The 26488-nt window shown below is 36.4% G+C and overlaps 1 protein-coding gene across 4 annotated transcripts in view; it reads left to right on the top strand.

Annotated features, from left to right (window-relative positions):
- LOC306873155 (SH3 and PX domain-containing protein 2A-like) overlaps positions 1 to 26488 on the top strand; it is a 101385-nt gene that overhangs the window by 31643 nt on the left and 43254 nt on the right. For all 4 annotated transcript variants that reach the window (XM_079422236.1, XM_079422235.1, XM_079422238.1 and 1 more), the window contains exons 3-5: positions 6828 to 6903; positions 8553 to 8629; positions 10753 to 10844. In XM_079422236.1, coding sequence (XP_079278362.1) covers positions 6828 to 6903; positions 8553 to 8629; positions 10753 to 10844 — 245 coding nt within the window. The remainder of the gene's footprint in view (positions 1 to 6827; positions 6904 to 8552; positions 8630 to 10752; positions 10845 to 26488) is intronic.

Here is a 26488-nt window from a genome sequence, read left to right as displayed (position 1 = left end):
CATTCAGCATCACAGGACAACCTTCTGATTCGTGGCCCACCAGAAAGAGCCCTGATCTGTATATAGAATGTGTGTATATGTGTGTGCAAGTGTGTTGTCAGTCCAAGTGCACATATGTCTCCTGAAATCTGATACTGTGCTCACTAATGCATGTCCGGACTTGATTCACACTGTCCATTAGTAACCTGTATATATATGTGTGTGTGTGTGTGTGTGTGTGTGCAGGCCTGGAGTGAGTCACGCTTGCTATTAGGTTCCACAAATGTGTGTGTGTGTGTGTTCATGTGTGCAGTGGAAGTGCTTTTGTAATTGTGTGCAATTGTATCCATGTGTGTCCTGTCAATCAGAGCTCTGGCCAACGGAGTAATTCAAGGAAAACAGCTTTCTCTCTCTCTCTCTCTCTCTCTCTCTCTCTCTCAACCTTTCTCTTTCTTTTTCTCTCATGCTTTACTCCATCTCTCACACTGTTTATTCCAATGGAATCAATAAAGCTGCCCGTAATGCTGTAATCACAGGATTTATTGCGTTCTTGGATCAGTGTAACTACTCTCACCCTTTGGCTACTAGTCGCTTTTACCTTGATTTAAGACCGGTGCTCCAGTGTTTTGGCAGGGAAAGAGCTGATCTTAGATCTGCTTGAAAGTAGTTTCTAAAAGCCGGCTGAAACACCAAAGCCAGAGGGTTTATTTCACTGTACCCAAACAGGGAACCTTTGATTATTAGTGATGCTTGCTGAGGCATTACTATTGCTTATATACTTGAGGTTAGGGATTTGAACAAACCCTTAACCCTAATTAATGAATAAACTTCAGAGTGTAATCCTTTATGATTTGACTCCTCAAATGCTATTACTTTTCTTCGACCGACCGACCAGACCAGACCAGATTTGCTTATTTTATAAAATAAATGGGTGCAAATCACAGACTGATGATCATTGCACACTGAGTCCGAAATTTTTGTCCGTAAAAAAAAACATTCGGATCAGGTTTGTTTTTCAGCGTTTTCGCATCCGTAGCATGCATTTTGACAGGAAAGGGTGGGGAATACGAAAAAACTGAAAAACGCATGCGAAAATTTTGGATTTACACTGAAGGAACGATCCAAGCTATTTATATCAATCTATAAACAAGATTATTAATTTAAAAAATAATAATAGTAATATAACATAGCTTAATTTTACTGTGCTATGTGAGCATTTTAGAATAGCTAAATATTAATAATTATCCGTAGCGGCATAATTATAATAATAATGATAATAATAATAGTTGTTGTTATGTGATTATTATTATTATACTGTGCTGTGGAATAATTTTAGTGTTGCTAAATACTAGTACTACTCCTACTTCTAATAATAATTATCTATTTAATAATAATTATAATTGTTTGTATTGAATAATTATTATTATTACATATTAGTATTATAACATTATATAATGATTGTAGTGTTGCTAAATAATAATAATGTATTTAATAATAATAATTTATCACTATTATTATTATTTCAATACAGTTTATTATAATGAATAATTAAATATAATGTTGTATTTGTTTATTTATTTATCTATGTATCCATCGAGCAGCACCCTAGTAACCACCGAGACCCCTGTAAACTTCATAGCAATGCCCAAGCAACACCCTTGCATAGCGGTGACTTCTGCAGCACTTTAATTTTCTCCACAGAATGTGAAAGTTTATTTTTGTAATTTCTCTGTGCAAAAGCAGCTTATTGGGTGGATGTTCTGAGTGCGCTCTGTGTGGTTCCAGGTGGATTATACAGTGTGAGTTCTTCATGTTTGGAAATCTGTCACCCTGCTGAAAGTCACTTAGCAGGTCATTTTAGAGTCTGTTTGACTCTAAACACTTCACAGTTCGTCTCAAAAATAAGCAGACATCTTTAGAAAAAGTTGGAATTTGTACAAACTGAACTCTGTAATTGGTTATGACATCATGGAACTTGAGCTCAATTCACAAGCATTAGCAAGAAGTCATTTGACCATTGCCATTATTTGGGTCATGGGAGATGTGCACGTGTGTAAAAGGAGCAAGAGAGAATAAGAAAGAGATTTTCCTTGCTACATTTGGTAAAAGAAACCTTAACCAATTAAGGGAGAAATGTTACAAAGGTGTAGACTATATTGCAGAGCAGCTCCCCTATAGCTCCATAGCAGGATCACTGTTGGTGTTATGAAATATGTATTGACGTTTTGACTTGAATAAGCCCATTGATGGAGCTGCATGACAGAGCTCACTCTCCTACAGCGTCCTCAAACTCTTTGGCTGTGTTTTACCAGAAGGGCCCCCTGGTGCAGCTCCTTGAAAAGGCTAATCATGAGGTTTATGTGGCTCACACACTTATCTCTGACTTTGCTGGAGTTACAATCACTCTTATCTCGAATAGGAGACCACATGGAGCTGGTCTGCTAGTGCAGCTTTGTAGTGTGACTTTATAAGCATATCAATTTAGCAGTGATTTCCAACTCTCTCTCTCTCTCTCTCTCTCTCTCTCTCTCTCTAGAAACGTTTTAATAACAGTAATAATAATTATTAACCATAACATTTATTTATTTACAATGACCCTGCATAGTATTGTAGCAGTGACATTTTATCCATCCATCCATCCATCCATCCATCCATCCATCCATCCATCCATCCATCCATCCATCCATCCATCCATCCATCCATCCATCCATCCATCCATCCATCCATCCATCCATCCATCCATCCATCCATCCATCCATCCATCCATCCATCCATCCATCCATCCATCCATCCATCCATCCATCCATCCATCCATCCATCCATCCATCCATCCATCCATCCATCCATCCATCCATCCATCCATCCATCCATCCATCCTTTAAATGATGATTTCATTTATTAAAGGAAAAAAGCTGTCCAATCATACTTGGCCCTACGTGAAAAATTAATTGCCCCCCTCCTGTTAAATCATGAAAGAACTGTGATTTAACCACATTATTTTAGAAAGCTGAGTTAAATTTCACTTCTAAATCCATTTCTAAGGCTTTGGGATCTAACGAACCATGGTCAGAGCCATTATCCACAAATAGTGGGGAACCTTTTTTTGTGGCATGACCTTAAACAGTCCATTCATGCTCAAAACCCCCCCAATGTGGCTGAATTAAAACAATTCTGCAAAGAAGAGTGGGCCAAAATTCCTCCACAGTGATGTGAAAGACTCATTGCCAGTTATCGCAAACGCTTGATGGCAGTTGTTGCTGCAAAGGGTGTCACAACCACTTATTAGATTTAGGGGGCAATTACTTTTTCCAGGCAGGTTTGTACAGCTTTTTTCCCTTAATAAATGAAATCATCATTTCAAATCAGCATTTTGTATTTACTCAGGTTATCTTTGTGTAATATTAAAATTAGTTTGATGATCAGAATTATTCAAGTGTGACAAATATGCAAAACATTAAAGGAAGGGAAGGGAATCAGGAATGGACAAAAACCTTTTCACACCACTGTATGTATGTATGCATGTATGTATGTATGTGTGTGTATTATCCATTATATATACACACACACACACATATGATGTAAACTAGAACTTTTATTTTGGATGCCATTAATTGTGATATATATATATATATCACCCTCAAAATAATTTAGAATAATAATCTATATTGTTTCTGTGTGATCACTAGAGGTGTGTTATGGGAATGAATGTGTTGCACACTTCTAAGAGCTTCTAAGTGATCAAGACACATAAGCACTGATATGAATGCAAACCCTGTATCTGAAGAGTTGATGGTATAGATGTATGTATGTGTGCATGTCTCCATTCTTCATATCCATTCTCTTGCACACACACCCTGTCATCCAATCACTGGCTCACTCTTCTCTCTCCCCGCCCCCTGTTGCTATGGAGACTCAGGAAGTCTTCCAGGTGCCTTGGTGGTTGGGAAATACAGCAACTTCTCCTCGTTCGGTCTGTTCTCACTCACATGTGTTCTCTCTTCACATCTTAATATTCTTCTATTGTTCGCTGTCATTTTCTTTCTTCTGTTTTATCCTGCTCATTTTCATTTTCCATTATGTCATTACCTCTTTGTCTTTCCTTATATGTTCTACACTATTTTTATCTTTATCTTTATTTTCTTTCCCCTCCTTTTTTCCCTCTTGTTTTCCTCCTCTACAATGTCCAGAGTTCTACAAGCAAGTGACTTTCTTTCTTTCTTTCTTTCTTTCTTTCTTTCTTTCTTTCTTTCTTTCTTTCTTTCTTTCTTTCTTTCTTTCTTTCTTTCTTTCTTTCTTTCTTTCTTTCTTTCTTTCTTTCTTTCTTTCTTTCTTTCTTTCTTTTTCTTTCTTTCTTATTCTAATTTGGCCATCGTTTGTGTATATGGTGTAAATATAAATTGTGTTGAATTAGCTCTCAAAGGGTAGTGTATCACAGTTTCCACAAAAATATAAAGCACCACTTTTTTCAAGTTAATAAAAAAGTTATGATAATAAACATACATGTCTGTAGCTGCTCTATGGTTGAGAGTGACTCAGATAATCTGCAGAAAGCACAAATATTGTGATATTATCAGCAGAATAAATTCAGGATCTTGTGAAAATGAAAGTGCAAGACATCTGATATCTGTGAGACGTGATTTGTTTTTATCCTCCAATTCTTCATGCCATTTGACCCAGCTCCTCACAACCCTATCAGTGTGCACCAGCGGCTGTGCTTGTACTGACCCCACATATATAAACAGGGGTTGGCTGCTTGTGTGTGTGTGATCTTTGGCTGTCCTCAATTACAGATTAGCTCAGATTTCAATTACTCCTCTCCCTGTGTGCCATGGATTCATGTTAAAGCATGACCAAGAAGGTTTTGGGGGAGATATTTCAGCAAGACCAGCAGGAACGGCGAGAGAAGCTGTGCATCTGGTGTTTCCTCGCTCCACAGTCTGACCATGTTGTACCAGTAGAAAAGACATTCTGACAGGCCTCATGGGAGAGAAAAGCCAGATAGAAAGACAATAAAAAGAGACAGAAAGATAAAGAGAGCCTCAAACTCTAAATGCCTCTCACAGTTTTCAAGTTTTCCTGTAGTTTTTTTCCCCCCAGTTTGGCAGAGCTAAAGATTCTAAATGTAAAGAATCCGAATACTCTAAAGATTCTATTTCCAAAGATTATAACAATGTTTCCTGCAGCATTATATGTTAGTTAACTGGATTTGTCAAATTAACAACCTGACAGTAGTTAGACTGAAGTTTTGCTAACCTCACAAATAAGCATCTTAACAAGAGTACACATAGCACAGTAATAGTTCTTGGCTTATTTTGAATCAGACATCATAACCTTTGGTTCAGTGAGTGAGCAAGTAATCCAAACCAGTTCAAAGAGGAAGTGACCTTCTGACTGGTTCAAACCAGTGACTCCAGTGTTAAGTTCAGACTGATTCTCATTAAAAAGATTACAGATTATTGATTCAATTGGATTTATCAAATCATCACAGTTTCCACAAAAATATTAAGCAGCACAACCATTTTCAACACTGATAATTATAAGAAATGTTTCTTGAGCAGCAAATATGCATTTTAGAATGATTTCTGAAGGATCATTTGATAATTAAGACTGGAGTAACGATGCTGAAAATTCAGGGTTGGCGTCTCAGGAATAGATGATTGATTGATTGATTGATTGATTGAAAATTTTGAAAAAATGCAGCCTTGGTGACTTTTTTTTTAACATTAACGTCAAAAACATTTAAAAATCTTACAGACCGAATCTGAATTTTTGTCTCTATTTTCTTAAGATCTAGAGATTTTAAAGATTCTAAAGTCTAAAGAAAAATTTTAAAAAGGAAGTTTTACTTCTAAATAGTCTATACCTAAAAATTCTAAATTGAAAGATTTCAAAGATACTGTGGCAAGAAACAGGGGGGTTCAGGAAAAGTCCAGCCCGATCTCACAGCAATTTGTACGTATTTTACGAGGTGGTTAATTCGTACGAAATTGTATGAACCCACTCATACAAATTCATATGTTTTTTGCTAAATTGTACGCAATTTACGAGTTGCACAATTCGTATGAATTTTTTCGAATGAACTACACCTAACCCCGCCCCTACATCTACCCGTCACTGGGGTTTAGACAAACCGTACAAAACCATACAAGTGAGGTTGTACAAATTCGTTTGAATTAGCCACCTCATAAAAAACGTACGAATTGAAAAGTTTGAAAAGTCTGAATTGGAACCGGCGTCCCAACTGAATCATTTTTAAACATGACATATGCTACAGCTCTGTTAATATGCTGTTTTTTTGTTTGTTTTTTATCAAAGGGCATTATTATTACTCATTTTCATTTAGAGTTTCTTGTAATCTTTCCTCGTCATTTTCTCTTCTTCATTTGGTTCCCACAGCAGCTACTCCTAAACTTTTACTCAACCTCTCAGTTCTTGTAAATGTTTCTTACTAATGAGCACAGCCCACCGGGAGTTTCCAGTCAGAGCTCTTACAGGGTCACATTTGCATGGGAGCAGCTCATGAGGAATCTCCCAGCTTCTGTTGCTGGTTTCCTGTAGTTGTTTTTAATTCTTAGAACTCAGATTTACATTTGTTTGTGGGATACTTACAAATAATCTCCAGCTGGTTGTACTTCAAATGCCCAAAAGGGACAAAAGTAAATATGACGTTGGAGCGAATTTGGATTTTGATTTGTGTGTTTTCCCTATTACACCAAATCAGAAGACTTTGTTAGTAATGTGAATTGTAAATAGTGTGATTGTTATAGTATTAATATTGGTGATAGTTGATGGTGTCTGTTATTGACTAATTGACCTTTACGTGTTGTGTTTCTTGTGTCTTCCCACAGATGCAGATTCTCGACAAGTTCCCAATTGAGGGAGGGCAGAAAGATCCCAAAAAAAGGATTATCCCTTTTCTTCCAGGTGATTTTAGGAGGAGTTTGTTCTCCCCTTCCTCTCCTCTGCACACACAAAAACACAGACCTGCAAACACATGGCGTCAGCAGATCTGTCCACAATAAGTCATGGTTATGCTGGGATGGGGTCGTGCTTCCGTTCTTGATTTACTCACATGCAGGAAGCAGGCACACGAGTCATTGAGATGAGCAGCACTGTTCCCTGAGAACAAAAGCCATCAATAAGAAAAAAATGAAAAGAGTGAGACAGAGACTCAGAGAGATCGAGACACGTTTTCCCGGCTTGCTGACGTGGCTGCTCTATTCCCTGGACATTTAATGTCTCTCTTGTCCTTTGTTTTCCAGCAGTCCTTCTGGTTCTCTTTGTTAGTTCTCACATCCCTCAATACGAACACACAAGGTCAGATTATCACCGGCTCCATTAGATTATTTACTGGAATGCAGTGTAATTGGTGAGATTACTAGAATATTAAGTGGATTGTAAAACCATTCAGAGCATTTGTAAGGGAATAATAGGGTGTCAAGTGTCAAACCATTAAATCTGTGCACTGTCTTTGATTAATTCCATTCTGATTATTCGACTCCACTGGGGCCGTAAAGGGGGACAGATCAGATTTCTATCTACATCTGTCTATACACTATAAAGAGTTTAAACTCCGCTAAACTAAATATTTGCAATCCTCAATATTTAGTTCCATTTTCCTCTAAGCTAATGGTTTCTATATTTATAAAAACTTTATACGTAACATTTTAACAGAGAGTTAAGAGTTAACAGACTTGGACTAAAACCACTCATTTCAGTGTCTTAACTTGCATTTATTTGTGAAATTTACTAGCAATTTATGAGTAAAATTGTTTCTACGCCAATATGTTTTTCAGTGTACATGGAGGAGCACATAATAGTTGAATATGAGACAAGTCAAGGTGAAACTATGCTTTATAAAGGTTTTGTTCACAAGGGTTTTTTTCTTTCTGCACAATGCTGAGTATCTCTCAGTGGTTCCTTGAGTGTAAGAAGCTTGAGATAGGAGAGCATGACAGCTGGAGCTTGGTGTTATGTGGTGATCTTATCTCCTCCAAATGTCTGAATCTGATTAGGATGTTCCAGCTCTGAAGAAGACCACATGGCATTTCTCTTCAGTAACTGCTCTGCGCATCATGTTTCTAAACGTTTTCTTATGCGTTATTCTAAAATGCACTGGATTTTGCTTACAGCAGTGAGTGGGGCTCAATGATAAAGATTATTTATTTATTTATTCCCAATTGGGCCAATACATCTGATTTTTACTTGCCCTGTCAACATTTTCATTGGCTCAGTCATGAATATGATAGTTATCTAAGCTAATATATATATATATTTTTTTATCAAATTAAATAAATTCAAATCTAAAATCAATCATGTAACAATATACATTTATAAACACAGACTTTCTGGAAAGCAATGGAATAAAATGCAACAGATTTTTTTATTATTTTGAATACATTCTAATTGTGCTTTCCAAACTATTATTCAAGTTATTCTTGCAATTTCAGCAAAAAGCTCTTTCTGGAAACTAGATAATGTTATTATAGGTATCATTATGTTATTACATACTGTTGTTATAGAATGATTTTATGAAGTAGACTACATGTTTGATTCTATCTTTTATTTTAAAGGTAAAATCCTATTCCGACGAAGTCATGTGAGAGACGTGGCCATGAAGAGACTACGCTTTATTGATGACTATTGCAGAGTAAGTCTCTCTTTTCCTTCCTTCCTTCCTTCCTTCCTCTTTGTCGGTGCTTTTGTGTTTTGTCCTCTTTTATTCTCTTATTTAATGTGTGTAGGCTGTATTACTTTATTTAGAAAACCATTAAACTGTGAGAGGTTCTTTATAGCTCTTTTTCTTTGACAAACACCGTTGTTTGTGTTTGTGTGTGTCATATGCTGTCATGGGGAAGTGTTGCTCACATACATATGTGTATGTTCAGCTTATGAGGTTGATAACATAATTAGGACTGTGGTTATGACACTAGCGTTCCTCAGGGTTCAGCATTAAGCCCCTTTTTGTTCTTACTGATATTCTTTGAAGTCCTTCTGCTGTTCAAAGAATAATTACTTAGTACAAAATTAATTCAAAAAACATAAATATAACAAATGTGCAGTAATATAAAGTTATCTAGCAGCATGAGGGGATATGTGTGTTTACTATGAGTGTGGTAAGATGTATTATTAAAAACAATGTGTGAATCATACTATGTATTTAAGGGTGGTCAACTTTTTGAATTAAGTTCTTTTAATATCAGTAAAACTGCTTTGTTGCATTGAAACTATTTAGTTTATGTATTTTCAAGACCCCCAGCCTATTGTTTTGACTTCCTCTAGGGGGTTTCAAGCCTTAAATAGCGATGTCAAATCCCCCCAAATCACAAATTTCACCCTGAAAAAAAGGAAATGGTGCATGCAACCACATCAGATTTTGAGAGTGAATTTGCCTCATTATCAGACAATATCTCCTGTCTTGTTGAAATATGATTATGCTAATGTATTGAACAACAAAACTCTTGCAACACGCATGAAAAAGTGTCTTGCGCTTATTGGTGTTCACTGTCATGTTTACTTTGCCAATAGCTATAGCTTACCCAATAACACCCTTAAAATTATGTTATAGGGAATTTAACGACGTGTTTGTTCCTCCTCTCTATTTCTCCTTCTCTTTATCTTTTCCCCTCGAGTGACTTGTCTCCTTTTCTTTCCTCCCCCCTTCTTCCTGATGGAATAGAGCCCACTTTTTAAAACAATCCACACAGACACACACACAGCACGTGTAAACAAACACACACACACACGCACGCACGCACACTCACTCACTCACTCAAGTGGAGAGCAGCTGTTAAAGTGGGCTGAGATAGTCAGATGGTGAGGCAGCATTATGGGATATCTTGGATGGACTGCTGTTGTGGCAACAATCTCCATGACATCCTCACAAAGGACATGAAAAAAGACACTTCCAAAAATAGTTTAGGACATAGAATTAATCTTAACATAAATGTGTCTTTACGATGCCCATAATTTTATTTTGTTTTATTTTTATTGGATTTTATTTTTTGTTTAATCACTAAGCTATTGGCAGCTTTTTTTTTCTTTTTTTTTCTAAACCAGCCTTTAATTATGTGACAGTTGATTATATGACATTTAGATAACTAACTTCCTCCAGATTTCCTCTGTCCTTTCACTGTAAAACACATCAAAATCCCTTCATGAGAGAGGGAGGGATGTGTCTTTGAAGGGCTTAAACGTATGATGTTTACCAGCTATTTCCTGTAAGCTTTAATTAGACAAACCATCTCCATTTAATTGCATTGTGTTCTTCAAAGATAAATAAATAACAGGGTTTACTCCAGGGATTCTTCAGAGGAGTTGTCTCTCTCTCTCCCCCTCTTTCCTTTTTTATTTTTTCCTCTGTTCTTTTGCTAATTTTCAAATCATGTTTGAAAGCAGTTGGAACACAGACTGTATTTATTAGACAAATGTTTGTGAAATGGCATCTTTAGAATCCAAGTCAAGTGTTTTAAACTGAAATCGTAAAATCACAATAGTGTTTTCTTTCTTTTTTATGGTGTTCCAGATCCATTTAAAACATTAGATTCATTCTGCAGTTCATGTAGAAAATTGTTTATTTTCTCTTGCTGAATTTAAAAGATTTTTCCTCTTGTCACCTTGGACATCCGTGTTTATCATTGACCCTTATGGAGATTTCAAAGGAAATAATATTCGGTATAGTGGAGATTCATTATTCTGCTGTGTTTCTGGATGATTGTTTTGTTGTTCGGGGTCTGATCGTCTAGGTTCATGTCCTGTCTGTCTGTCTGTCAGGCGCTGGTCCGGCTTCCTACCCAGATCTCGCAGAGTGAGGAAGTTCTCCGCTTCTTCGAGACCAAACCAGATGATATCACCCCTCCCGTAGAGTGAGTGTCACACAGACCTTCACAAACCAATGTCTGCACATTCTCTCAAACAGAGCAACCTAAATTAATGCATTTACACAAATATGATACTATAACTATATGTGGAACGGAATACAGTACTGCTACTTTAAATGCATACTACACAACACTGTATGCCGCATAGTATTTTTAAAAAATAGTGTGTTCAAAGGTCGACACATCAATTTTGTCTCAGATGTTTCTTTTAAAATTCATTAAAGTATAGAAAAATGAACAATATGCTGATTTGAATTTGAATCCACATGATAAGAGAATTTGGAGGAAATATTTGAGCGTTTATTTATATATTTGAGCACAGTTTAAGGATTGATGAGATTACTTCTATATCTCTATAGAGCCGGGTTATTATTGTTAAATTAAACAAAAATTAAAACCAAGCTTCAGCTTGTTGCCAACGTCAATTTCTTATTTTCTTATAAGAACTTACTTTCTATAAGTACTAAAAATACTAAGCTGAAATAATAAATACGCGCTACAGTACAGTATATATATATATATATATATATATATATATATATATATATATATATATATATATATATATATATATATATATATATATATATATATATATATATATATATATATATACACAGATATTAAAAGTGCTTGGATTGATTCAATGATGGCAGAGTAGAATATATATATATGTATACACTCTCTCTCTGTCTCCCTCTCTATATGTGCTTTCAAATGATTAATTGCGATTAATCACATCCAAAATAAACGTTTTTGTTTACATAATATATGTGTGTGTACTGTGTCTATTTATTATGTATATATAAATACAAACACATGCAGGTATCTATTTAAGAAAGATATGTTATGTTTATTTATTAAATATATTTATATAAAATATAAAAATATGAATATATAAATATATAAACATGTAAATATTTTCAAAATATATATTGTATGTGTGTGTATTTATAATTACATAATATACATTCAAATAATAATAAAAACTATAGTAGTATATCAGTGATTAAGGAGAAACATCTGAACAAAAAAAAATAATCTCTGATTGAGTTCTTAAAGAAGCTATTCTGATATTAAAGAGATATAATTTTTTATTGTATTTATTGTGGCACTAGAAATGGAAGATTGAGTGGGTTGCACTTTGGAAAACAATATTCCGTGCAATGTTTTCTGGATATTCAAAAAATTTGCCGCACACAGTGTACATACTGCATATAGCCTCGCCTGATTTCTCACACTCCCACACATTCTGCATGATGTTGTGTACATTTTTGAGCCTCCTGCTGTATTTACATACTTTCCTTTGGTTAGCTCTGTAAAGATTTTTATAACTTGGCTCTCAAGAATGTCACTTCTTAACTGTAAAAGAATGTGTGTGTGAAAAGAGGTGCAAATGTGTTTCTATGTGTGAAAGAGAAAGAACCACAGTTTTTCTTCATTATCCAGCTTTAAGTTACTCCCAGCCTGACACATTTTAATCACAGGGATGGTATTGTTTAATTAACACTGATGTGAATGTGTGCAGTCCTCTGTGAGAGTATATATGAACGTCTTCCCCCAGGCTGGGCCATAATTATCTCCCATGAATCCCATGAAAATTTGAGCTAAAAGAATAACCTAGAAAATTAACCCACGTTAGAAATAGCTGATATGCTATATACACTACCTTTCAAAATTTTGGGGTCAGTAAGAAATTAATACTTTTATTCAGCAAGGATACATTAAATTGATCAAAAGCAACAGTAAAAATATTTATAGTGTTACAAAAATGTATCTGTAAATGTAAAATTGTCACTGTTTCCACAAAAATATTAATCAGCACAGCTATTTTAAACACTGATGATAATAATAAGAAATGTTTTTTGAGCATCAAATCGGCATATCAGAATGATTTCTGAAGAATCATGTGATACTGAAGACAGAAGAAATGATGCTGAAAATTTAGCTTTGCATCACAGGAATAAATTACATTTTAAAATATATTAAAATAGAACACAGCTATTTTAAATTTTAATAATATTTCATAAAATAAATGTTGTGACTGTATTTTTGATCAAATAACTGCAGCCTTGGTAAGCATAAGAGACTCCTTTCAAAACCAATACAATTTTTGAACAGTAGTGTATATATTTAACTTAATTATTTATTTGAATGAAGAATAGAATGAATCAGAATGAGCTTTATTGGCCAAATATGTTTACACATACGAGGAATTTGTTATAGTAACAGAAGCTCCACAGTGCAACAGAAAGACAGCAACAGGACAGATATTTAAAGAATAATATACAAATATCCAAATAGGCAATGTACAAAACAGCAAAAACACAATATATAATATAGGCAATTATGTGTGTACAGGTCTGATATGTGCAAATTTTAAATGAAAAAAATAAATAAGTAAGTGTGGTGAATAAATAATGTATAATAGAGTTGTGTGTTCCGCGTTTATTGCCAAGTGTTCATGAGATGGATTGCCTGAGGGAAGAAACTATTTCTGTGTCTGGTCGTTCTGGTGCTCAGAGCTCTATAGCGTCGACCAGATGGTAACAGTTCAAAGAGGGGGTGTGCTGGATGTGAGGGGTCCAGAGTGATTTTTCCAGCCCTTTTACTCACTCTGGATAAGTACAGTTCTTGGAGAGTGGGGAGGGTTGTACCAATGATTCGCTCAGCAGTCCTCTGTAGTCTTTTGAGGTCAGATTTGGTAGCTGAGCTGAACCAGACAGTTATTGAAGTGCAGAGGATTGATTCAATGATGGCAGAGTAGAACTGTTTCAGCAGGTCCTGTGGCAGGTTGAACTTCCTCAGCTGGCGAAGGAAGTACAACCTCTGCTGGGCCTTTTTGACAATAGAGTCAATGTGAATGTCCCATTTCAGGTTCTGAGAAATTGTGGTACCCAGGAATTTGAATGACTCCACTGCAGTCACAGTGCTGTTCATGATGGTGAGTGGGGGGAGTGCAGGGGGGTTTCTCCACAGTTTTGAGAGCGTTAAGCTCCAGGTTGTTAAGACTGCACCATACAGCCAGCTCCTTAACCTCCAGTCTGTAAGCAGACTCTTCACCGTCCTGAATGAGGCCAATCAGTGTGGTGACATCTGCAAACTTCAGGAGCTTGACAGAGGGGTCTTTAGATGTGCAGTCATTGGTGTAGAGGGAGAAGAGCAGTGGGGAGAGAACGCAGCCCTGAGGAGCTCCAGTGCTGATGGTGCAGGTGTTAGATGTGAATTTTCCTAGCCTCACTAGCTGCTGCCTGTCTGTCAGGAAGCTGTTGATCCACTGACAGACAGTGGCGGGGTTGGAGAGCTGTGTCAGTTTATTCTGAAGGGTGTCCGTGATGATGGTGTTAAAAGTGGAGCTGAAGTCCACAAACAGGATCCTCACATAAGTCCCTGGTCTGTCCAGATGCTGCCGGATGAAGTGCAGTCCCATGTTGACTGCATCATCCACAGACCTGTTTGCTCTGTAGGAAACCTGCAGGGGGTCCAGTAAGTGTCCAGTGATGTCCTTCAGATAAGCCAAAACCAGTCTTTCAAATGATTTCATGGCCACAGACGTTAGAGCCACAGGTCTGTAGTCATTAAGTCCAGTAATTTTGGGTTTCTTTGGGACGGGGATGATAGTGGAACGTTTGAAGCATGAGGGGACTTCGCACAGCTCCGGTGATCTGTTGAAGATCTGTGTGAAGATGGGGGCCAGCTGATCAGCACAGGTTTTTAGGCAGGCTGGTGACACACTGTCTGGTGCCTGGTGCTTTCCTTCTTTTGTTCTTTCTGAAGACCTGGCGCACGTCATCTTCACTGATTTGAATTGTAGGTGTGGGGGAGAGGGGGGTTGCTGGAGGTGTGAATGGTTGTGTGGAGAGGTGTTCAGAGCTGGTGTGGGGTGAGTTTTCAAACGTGCAATAAAACTCGTTCAAGTCTTCAAGTCGTCTGCTAGTTGTTGATTCTCCAAAGTGCTGGAGGATGGTGTCTTGTAACTGGTGATATCTTTCATACCTTTCCACACTGAAGCAGAATCACTGAAAGAGAATGTGTTCCTTAGCTTGTCAGAATAATTCCTCTTTGCCACTCTGATCTCCTTTTCCAGTGTGTATCTGGCCTGTTTATACAAGACTTTATCCCTCTTTCTGTAAGCATCTTCTTTGGCCTGACGGAGCTGTCTGAGTTTTGCACTAAACCATGGTTTGTCATTGTTGTAGGTTAAATGAGTCCTGGAAGGAATGAACATATCCTCACCGAAACTGATATAAGATATTACAGTCTCTGTGAGCTCGTCCAGATCGGTGGCAGCAGCTTCAATAACACTCCAATCAGTTAGAGAGAAACAGGCTTGTAAGTCCCGCTCTGTTTCATTAGTCCATCTTTTAACAGTTTTTAACACAGGTTTTGCAGATTTAAGTTTCTACCTGTAATAAGATGAACCAAACAGTGATCAGAGAGTCTTAAAGCTGGGGACAGAGTGATATGCGTCCTTTATTGTTGTGTAACAGTGATCCAATATATTACTTTCTCTGGTGGGACTTGTGATGTGCTGTCTGTATTTTGGCAGTTCACGGGAAATATTTGCTTCATTAAAGTCCCAGAGAATGATGTAAATGATGTAAAACAGAGTCTGGGCGTTGTTGTTCTGTGTCTGTGATCATATCAGCGAGTTTCTGTAAAGCTGTGCTCACGTGCGCTTGCGGTGGAATGTAGACACTCACGAGAATGAACGAGCAGAACTCCCGCGGCGAATAGAATGGCTTGCAGTTAATGAAGAGCGTTTCTAGATCTGAGCAGCACATCTTCTTTAACACAGTTACATCTGTACACCAGTGGCGTAGCCAGAATTTTAATTTTGGAGGGGCCCATCTTGAGGGGGCCGCTCTATATTACATCTAGGTTATAATGTGAATATTAAATGTGCACACTTTCAAGTGTTTGTGCGGTTTGTTGAAGCGTGAATTGCAGCACGCATAATACAGCATGACAGTTAAAGCCTGGTTTATACTCGCGTCCACGAGCACGCCAGCTCAAGTTACTGCCAGAGCAATACTCGGACTGATTTAATTTGATTTTTTAATATTATTTTGTTTATTTTTTCATTATATTTATTGTGATTAACCTCCCGTTCGTGTTCACAGTATAATGACATTCAGTCATTGCACGCAACCACGGAGAATATAACTCTATTAAGATGATCAAACTTATTTTTAATTATCGTCTATGGGCTGGAAATATTTATTTATTTAAATCATAGTCAAAGTCAGTGGAAGTTCTTTTAGGGGCCGAGATGGAGGAACAGCTGATCATGGCTGTACAGGGATAGCCATTTTAAATAAATTTAGTAGCAGAGCGCAAGCGATTTTTAGTGCTGGAAATCCATTTATCGTTTGCTGAAACTTCCGCGTCTTCTTGGAGAGCATGGGTCTCGGTTGCTTAGCAACGGCAGATGCCACTGGAGCGTGAGCAACAGAGAGCTTTGAAAGAGGGAGAAAGCGATGCGCCGAACATTTTCCACGCGTTTTTAGGTGGGACATGTGAACGACCCGGCGCTACTATTTGACTCTTCCCTTTTCAAACTCAGAAGTGTGATAAAGGATAAATTTTTTTTTTTAAAGCAATCAGAAATCTGAGGCTAAGCCACTGCTGTACACCACCTCTCATTGATGTAAAAGCACATCCCGCCGCCGTTTGATTTCCCCATTGATTCCGCGTCCCGATCTGCTCTGATCAACTGGAAGTTTGCCAGATGTAGCACGCTGTCTGGTGTGTCGCTATTCAGCCAGGTTTCCGTGAAACACAGAGCAGCAGCGTTAGAAAAATCCTTGTTTATCCGAGAGAGCAGAAGGAGTTCGTCCGTTTTGTTGGGTAGAGAGCGGAGATTCGCCAGATGGATGCTAGGCAACGGCATTCGAAATCCGCGCTGTCTGAGCTTCACAAGCGCGCCGGCTCGCTTCCCCGTCTGCGCGTCCTGAAGCATTTGACCAGAGCTACGGCTCCGCCAACTACAATGTCCAGCAAAACGTCCGAATAGTCAAAATCCGGTAAAATATTTTGTGGTGTGTTCTGCCGAATGTTCAGCAGGTCATCCCTGGTAAAACTGATCGTATTTGAGAAACAAAAAAACAGGAAAAACAAACAAAAACTACAAACACTGAAGAGCAAAGCACAGTAGCTGCCATCTGCGGCGCCATCTTAGATCCAAAAAAAAAAAAATATATATATTAATTTCTTTAATTTAAATATAAATAAATGGCACCATTTATTTACTTGTTTTTTAGTCGAGCACCCATTTGAGATTGATGTGCGTGCTGTTGTTTGCTCTTTACCATAAAAGCAGTACAAATGACTTGGACAAAGTTTTTATTTTTTATTTTAATTTTAATTTTTAACGATGGCATAATTACTGAGTTGTAATTGTCAATCTTTCACTCGCTGCCGGATTGTTTTGTAATCTTATGTAAGCAGCTCTGTTTGCTGTAGTAGTGGAATGAAAAAATGAACACGAGTCTGTGACTGTTTACTTTCATCCTCATGTCTTTAGTTTATATTTTTCTTTTCTGTTGCTTGGGCACTGTTTCTGTACTCGGAGCTGTCCGTCACATGCTCATTTTAAATTCCCTGCTTTTCTTTCCCTCTGTCTGGATTTCACCCTGGTGATATGAAGTAGGCAATCTATTTTCATGTTCAAAACACATTCATCATATGCTGCAGTAGCTACACACAAACATGCACTTACACACACCAACACACACACTGCTCACTCTTTACTACTATGCTGTAGCTATCCAGAAAAACATAATCATTTTGTCTGTCATCTACAGTGCAACCTTGAACACTCTCGTGATGTTATGTTGCTGCTCGTGTCTGTGGGCAGTTCTTTGTATTATAACATCCCAACTCTGACAACAAATTATGAATGTGTGTGTTTACATGATGTTATTATCAAGGACATACATTTAAAATGTACTTCATTCATATTTTTGAAAACGCTTTCATCTAAAGTAAAAAAAAAAAAAAAAAAAAGATTCTATATGCCAATTGGTCAGTACAGCATTCCAGCCATTTCAGATTGATTATATTATTAGTAATTAACAATACTATTTTATAAACTGCTTTGCTGTGTAGTTGTGTGTGTGTGTATATATATATATGGTTTTGTGGTCCAGGGTCACAAATGGTAATAAGCCTGCTCTATATATATATGACAAAATCAGTCATAAGTAGCATGGGTATATTTGTAGCAATAGCCAAAAATACATTGTATGGGTCAAAATTATAGATTTTTCTTTTATGCCAAAAATCATTAGGAAAGATCATGTTCCATGAAGATATTTGTACATTTCCTACCTTAAATATATCAAAACTTAATTTTTGATTAGTAATATGCATTGCATTCATTTGGACAACTTTAAAGGCAATTTTGATTTTTTTGCACCCTCAGATTCCAGATTTTCAAATAGTTGTATCTCGGCCAAATACTGTCCTATCCTAACTATACATCAATAGAAAGCTTATTTATTCAGCTTTCATATGATGTATAAATCTAAATTTCGAAAAATGGACCCTTATGACTGGTTTTGTGGTCCAGGGTCACATTTAATAAATCTAAAACTACAATAATAGAAAATATGCTCGGTACTTAAAATGAATGTGAACTGAAATAAAAGAAAATGTAAGTTATAATATATAAGTTTAAATGTATTTTATTTCAGCTAGTTAGGTATAATTTCTCAATTTCTTTTACTTTGATTTGAAGTACTTGAAGAAAGAAATAAAAATGAGAACTACAGGATATAAGGCATATTTTTATAAAAAAGCTAATAAAAATGTTCCATAATGTCATGTAATGTGTAATATGTGATGTAACATTATCTTATCATACTGTATAGCACTTACTTTATTTCTGTCTTTCACTTTTGATCAGTTTAACATGTCCTTCTGAAATGAAACTATTATTTTCAAAAAATAAAATAAAATAACTAATTATCCATAATCGACTTATTGCGGCACTAGTCTGTTTTTCCCAGTCACTAATATCTAAAATGCCTCTTTTCCTCTTTGGCAGACGCTGTAATAATTTTAGCGGTTTATGCACGTGATGTTCGAGGGCTGACTGTCTTGACTCATGTTGTTGTGATGTATTATTCACATATCTGAGCATTAATTTCTCAGAGCTCTATTAGAACAGACACATTGCTGCTAATGGTTGAACAGCCTAATGTCATTCACCTTTTTTTTTTGTTATGCTGCTTTAGTTGCTAGAAATTTAAACCCATTTTCCATGTTTGCATGTGTGTGGTTTACAGACTGTGGCCTACAGTGAGCTGTATGCTAAGCTGGATGAGTACGTCTCTCAGTCTCAGATATACAGATTTGGAGTCCAGCGGTTAGTAAATCAAAATGAAACAGCTCTTTAAGATAGTGTGTCTGTGAGTGTGCACCCTATCAGTCATCAGTGTCTCTGTGCGTGTGTTTGTGTCTCTATTAAAGTTTCACTTCCTGGCAAACACCCACAACACTTTAGATTGTACAGTAATAAATTTGTATGTGTCTAGCAGTAGATATACTGTAATTGGTCACACATATGTGTGTATCTCTGTATATACTGATTCTCTATAGAAGCAGCATATGTTCTGCTCAGCTGTTCACACTAACTGCAGATCTTTTTCAGTGGTGTGATTTCACAGGTGTCTGTTTCTTAACTTATGTTAGACACTTGAAATGGCTCACAGCGTCATTCAAATGCTGTCATACAGATGTATGTCTGCAGGCAGTCAGATTTTAGCATGCTTTGAGAATGGAGGAGGGATTAGTGTTATTTTATTATTTAATTTGGTAAAACTTTATTTTAAGGTGTCCTTGTTGCATGTTACATGTACTCACTATTATAATAACAAATATTTATGCATAATTACTTGCAAGTAACCCTAAGAAAACCCTAATCCTAACCATAACCATATAGTAAGTACATGTAGTTAATTAATATTACTCAGTACTTAAATGTATAATTGCACTGTAACAAGACACACACACACACACCTGGAGCAGTGGGCAGCCAATGCTGCGGCGCCTGGGGAGCAGGTGGGGGTTCGGTGCCTTGCTCAAGGCTCTCAGTCGTGGTATTGAGGGTGGAGAAAGCACTCCCATCACCTACAATCCCTGCCGGACCTGAGACTCGAACCCACAACCTTCGGGTTACAATTCTGACTCTAACTTTTTGACATGTCTTTACATATCTTTATATATTAAGAAATTGTAAGAGTATTATGTTACAGTTATGTTTCATTCCAAATTCAGCTTCTGTCATCATTTACTTACTCACATATTTTTCCAGTATGACTTTTTTTCTTTCTTCTGCTGTTGAAAAATTGACTGATCACTCATTTCTATATAATGATAGTAAGTACTGTATGTAGCTGTGCTGGTTCACTCCACATACACACACACATACACCACATAATAGTATCATAATAGTGTGACTGATACACTATTTCAAGACTTCTGAAGCCGTACGGTAGCTTCAGATGAGCAGACTCAAATTGAAGTCAATATTCTCTCATAATCTACTTATTTTATAGTGGTTCTTTGTCATTTTGAAGCTGGGAAGCTTGCATTACTAAAAAAGAGGGTGACTATATCTTGAATTTTCATCGTTGGATGAACTATTCCTTTAAATGAGCAGATGTCTGGCTCAAGCTAACCTTTTAAATTGTATTACTTGTGAAATTTTACAATCATTTGCCACTATGAACTGTTAAACTCATGTTGCTAGACTATTATCACTCGAAACAGATGGTCCTTTTGTAACATTACCTAGATTTTCCTTCTAGGCGAGATGTGGAGTCATGGAGTTCAATGAATGATGTGGAATAATGGATTGGTCGAATGTGGTGTGTCTTCAGGACGGTTAAAGTGAAGGTGAAACCTGAGATGCATTTGTGCCATGCAAGTGTGCTGCTAGTGTTTCTGTTTTTAGACTGATATGAATTATTGATTCGCTTAAGATTTCCACGGGAAATAAATTCCCCTGAGGAAAAACACAAACCTGAGCACTCTTGATCTTGAGAGCTTGGCCACTTTCAGAAAATACTGATCTATGATTAGATTTCCCACCTTGATTTCAAACGTGCAACTGATTCCATATCATCTCGCTTCCTGCGCGTTCATGGCATTTGTTTTCTTTAGTGGATTTGTTTTTTAACTACCACAGTTTGTGCCATAAGACTTGTAGAGTGTTTGCGCAGCATGGCTGTTCTCAAGGACAATGTAGGGCACTGTTGACAATGAAACCCCTCCGTTAACACAGCTGGAGGGAAAGAACTCCATCCATCTGAGGAAGACAGACAAAGATGCTCTTTGAAATCTCACAATAAGCCACAACTAATTCATAATTGCTGCTAGACAACATTAGACCGTGAAATCAGGGAGCCAGGCATTTTGTGTTTAAGATTTAGCCAACATTTGAAGAAAAAAGTTACTTTTATACTTACAGTACATAAGGAATGTCAGGACTGTAGTATATAATTGTATATTAGATAAGTTTGTCTAACATATATAACAATATTTTCTTGTTTGTTTTTGAAGTTGTAAATGAAAGAAAGATTATTGGAGCATGTTTTGCCAAACAAATATTTCAGACTTTCTACTCAGATGTAATTCGATGTGTTACTTGTAATTTCTTTATAACTATTTGTGAAATTTACTAGCAAATTTTTAAAATAAATCCTTAAAAAAAAAAAAACATAAATAAAAAACTAATACATTTATAAATAAAATTACATAAGTAAGTGGCAAGGAATAAGACATTGACTTAATGAAATGTATGACTTATGTAGATATTTTATAGAAGTGAGCTACTGAACACTTCAGAAATATTAGATATCTGAAAAGTAAATCTTTCTAAAGCATAAAGCTTTTTTTTCACAATCAAGGGGAAATTGACTATTTGGAGCTATCTGCTGGAAAACATTCAAATTGCAGCTTAAACAGACAAAAAATGGAAAAGTGAACGTCTTCCTCAAATATTTCTGCATTTGGGAGATTTAATTGATCAATTTTCTGTTTATTATTATTATTGTTGTTGTTGTTGTTGTTGTTGTAAAAGAAAAAAAAACATTTAATTCTGATTTAATTCTTTGATTACCCTAATTCGAAGATGCGTGTACAGAAGATTACTTCTGTACATGCAAATGTCAAATAATTATTTTCTGATTTTATTTATTTGTTTGTTTGTAAGTGTAGATTGTAAAAACAATATTTCATTATTTACACTGAACAAATAGAGACATCCTATTCTAATTATCAGTGTGAATGAACTCTTATGACCACTAGAGGGCACTCTAAAAGCATCTACTGTCATTCTTATCTATTGTTTTATTACCATTTAAAAAGCCTTTTTGGCTTTATTTTTTAAAATAATTTTTATTTTAGGTCTTATTTTCTCAACAATGTCAATGCTTATTTGCATTTCGGGACTTGCTGAGTGTAAATTTTAGACACTGCATGCTGAAAATGGAATTCACACATTTTGTTTCATGTCGTAAAAATCCAATTTTAATTGGAATATAAGAAATATAATTTGTTATATGCATATATATCTAGCTGACAGCTGTCTGCTGTGTATTAGTCTCTCTCTGTCACACACTCACACACATCATTTAAATACACTGTGGCTGGTTGCTTTTCCTGTCAGACACATTTTTTCCACCCAGACTGAATTCTTTACATATCCTGAGCTCACAGACAACTGCAGCATGTGTTCACAGCACACTGGAGAGTGTGTTACACAATAGAGTATCACACAAAAGCTGCTATCCAGTACAGTCAGAATTGAGATGGCATGAGACTGAACCGACAGTATTACTGTACACAATTGCACAAGAAATAGTATTAACATTCAAAATCACAAACTCTAAATAAGCTTATAGACCTCCAGAATCTCTCTGTCTGTCCATTATTCTGTGTATTGAACCCGTGCACTGACATCAGATCTGAGACAGATGGCAATGATCAGAGCAGCGTTTCCACCACAAACAGACGTTTGCTATTTTAGACCATCTGATGTTGAGCAGTCTCTCTCTGTTTGCCGACCGTGTACAGGGGAACATTTTTTTATTAGCTGGTATGATGGATGGTTGTTGGTAGGCTGTGTATTCCCACATGGAGTGCTGTAAATCTTGACCTGCTTATCCTGGGGTGGGGGCTCTGACTTAAACCCATTAGAGAAACAAGTGGCATTTGATTACAGTGCTGGAAATAAATACACTCAAAATTTGATAGTCTGGAAAAATATTCCATATTTTCAGTTTAGATCATCTTTTAATTTAATTAAATTAAATTGTATATATTTTTTTATTTTTCTTATATTTTTTACATTAACATGTGACAACCACAAGGTGTCCAAATATGCTGTTTATAAAAAAAAATAAAAAAAATGCTGTTTTTAGTTTGAACAGTATATTTAGTGTTTTATTATTTAAATATTATTTATTATTTAAATAATTTGCTTGAATTTTTCATGTACACTATCGTTCAAAAGTTTGGGGTTGATGAGATTTTTTAAATGTTTTTGAAAGAAGTGTCTTTTGCTCACCAAGGCTGCATTTATTTGGTCAAAAATACAGTAAATATTATAACAACTGAAAAGAAGTGTTTTTTATCTGAATATTTTTTTAAATGTAAATTAGTCCTGTGATGTAAAGTTGAATTTTCAGCATCCATTACTTTAGTCTTAAGTATAACATGATCCTTCAGAAATCATTCTAATATGTTATCTAATATCAAACTTAATATCTTTTTATTATCAGTGCTGAAAACAGTTATGGTGCTTAATATTTTTGTTGAAACGGTGACTTTTTTTTTCCAGGAAAATTTGATGAACAAAAAGTTAAATAGAACAACATTTATTTGAAATAGAAAACCATCTTGATTGTTTTTTTTTTCTTTTTTTTTTAATCTATCAGTGTAATGCCGAATTAAAGTCTTAATTTAATTTTTTTTAAATGAACTGATCAAAAACAGTGTATATACGTGTTATGTGGATTATAGTGCATTATTAACACTGAAAGGGTTGAAAGGCTTATGTAATAGGTTTTCTGGGCGTAAAGCAGGTCTCAAAGTGTAAAGTGATTTTGTATGAAATGAAAGACTCATTCAGTGGAGAGTCTGTCCTGAATGGCTGGTTTAGGTGCAAAGCCAGGTGGTCACTGGTCACAGTGACTGATTATTGTGTGGCTCTTCAGGGGGTTAATGCCAGATAAAACTAGTTAATTATCTAAAGTGCTGTTGCCTGAGAGCCTGATAAGATGACCAGTCAAGGAAAGAGACAGACAAAGAGACACAGAGAGAAAAGACAGAGGATAGCTAAAAATAATTGTGATTTAGTTCAAAGTCAAAGGCCTGTTTTATGTTGAGGTCCTTTTAGACGACGGAATTTTCATGGAGCAAATTGATGTTAAAAATGTAAGGAAAATGACATCATGATGATGCTGATTGGCTGATGGCACCACAAGAATGTGCACTAGCTCTTAAAGGGATAGTCCAACCAAAAATGAAAATTCTGTCTTCATTTACTCACCCACATGTTTCCAAACCTGTGCGATTTTCATTCTTCTGTGGAATGTAAAATATTTTTTTTTAAAGAATGTTGATAACCAGCCATTTTCAGTTACCACTGACTTAAAATACAATGGAAGTCAATGGGAACCGAAACTGGCAGAACAAAATCAAAAACATAACAAAATGGTCCCAAAACCGTTACAACTCCCGAGCGATGGAAAAACCTCTGCGCTCTGTTGAGTCATCTTTCAGACTAATTCCTAAAACCGGATGGGTTTGTTAGGAACTGTTAGCCTCTGTGATTGCAGCCCATGGTCGTGCAACAGCCAACAAACATGATTCAGATTGGACCAGGTGGATGTTATGGTGCAACCACTGTTTCCTCGTTGTTTTTCTATATTACACAATGATAATGTCTTCCATTTAAACACAGAATGGTTTTGTAAACAGCAGATTGATTTCAGACACCTTCTTCAATCACCAGATCTAAACATCAGTGAAGCATTGAGAAAGTTCAAGAGCTGAGAGTGTGAAGTTCCACTGGAGATCTGAAGATCTCTGTGCTCTCCATAAACATGCATCATGAAGCTTTAGTTTCAGTAAAGGCTTGATCTGTTTGTAGCTCAGGAGTCTTGTGATGTAGCACATGGTCCAGTTTCCCGTCCACACTGACGCAGAAACGGAACAGTAACAGAAACCAGAGGCTGGAGTTATGAAACATTGCTTGGCATTTCTTGGTATTTTTGTTCTTCTTGTGTGCGTACGGTTGTGTATTTTCCTTTTCTTTGACATTGCACTAAAGGAGGGTCCCAAGCTGTAATATGGAAAAGAAATATCATAAATATTAAAATCGTAACTTGGGGTTTGTTTCATTTGGGCCTTGCAACCACCTAGAAATGACCCAAAACACTACCAACCACAAAGCAAGCTAAAATCACTCAGAACAACCTAGCTTGCTTGTTTCTTTCTTTCTTTCTGTCTGGTAAAAGTGGAAGAGTCAGAGGTCATTGGTTAGCAGGTCCACCCATTTCTCCTTTCCACACCTCCTGTCCTCCTCCCTGTCCTGCTCTCACCTCATGAGACCGTCCACTCCTCTGCCCCTCTAATGCTTAGCAGATGATCAGGCCAGTAAATACACCTCACCGCTGCTCTCTCTGTCTCTCAGAGTCTCTCCTCAGTCTAACTCCCACCTTCAGTCACCGTCATTCCTGTAAATGCAGAGTGAGGAAGTTTAAGCTTGTGCAAGTGCTTTGCTGAGGTGTTTGGAACCAATTCAGAACCTCTGAACTCTATTAAACACACTTTAACAACAGATGATGAACCATGCTGTTCAAAAGTTTTGAAAGAAATTATACTTCTATTCAGCAAGGAAGCATTAAATTGATCAAAAGTGAGAATAAAAAGACATGTACAATGTGTAAGCAGCACAACTGTTTTCAACATTGATAAGAAATGTTTCTTAAAGTGCCCCTATTATGGGTTATGAAAGGTTTATATTTTGGTTTTGGGAGTGTAATGCTGAGTGATTCGGCCTGTAATGCTGTTACCGGGGAAACCGCTATTTTTGAAAGAATGAATGAATTTGTATTTTCATTCAGACCAATGCGAAAAGACCAACAAGTGGGTGGGAAATATGCTAATGTTTCATGTTGATGTCAAGACGAAACGGCTTGGGATTCATTTTAAAAACGACTCGTTTCAATGATTCAGAGTCTACTCTTTTTTTTGAGAGAGAGAGAGACAATAACTTTATACACGATGCACTTTCAGATTTAAACTTTGCAGGATGTTTTCATTCACTTAGAGCTGTGTTACACTGCATGAAAGGTCATTTTTAAAAATCCATAATAGGGGCACTTTAAGCAGCAAATCAGCATATTAGAATGATTTCTGAAGAATCATGTAACACTGAAAACTGGAGAAATGATGCTGAAAATTCAGCTTTGCATTTACAGAACATCAAAAATATATGTAAAATGTTTTTACCGACTCCAAACTTTTGAAGGGTACAGTGTACCTGTCCAGCAGACTCTACTATTACTCTCTTTTGTTTCTCTCGGCTCTACTTCCACATCATCTGTTTTACT

This window comes from Barbus barbus (assembly GCF_936440315.1).
Source record: "Barbus barbus genome assembly, chromosome: 7".
NCBI lineage: Eukaryota > Metazoa > Chordata > Actinopteri > Cypriniformes > Cyprinidae > Barbus > Barbus barbus.
This window is presented reverse-complemented; position numbering and strand designations above follow the sequence as displayed.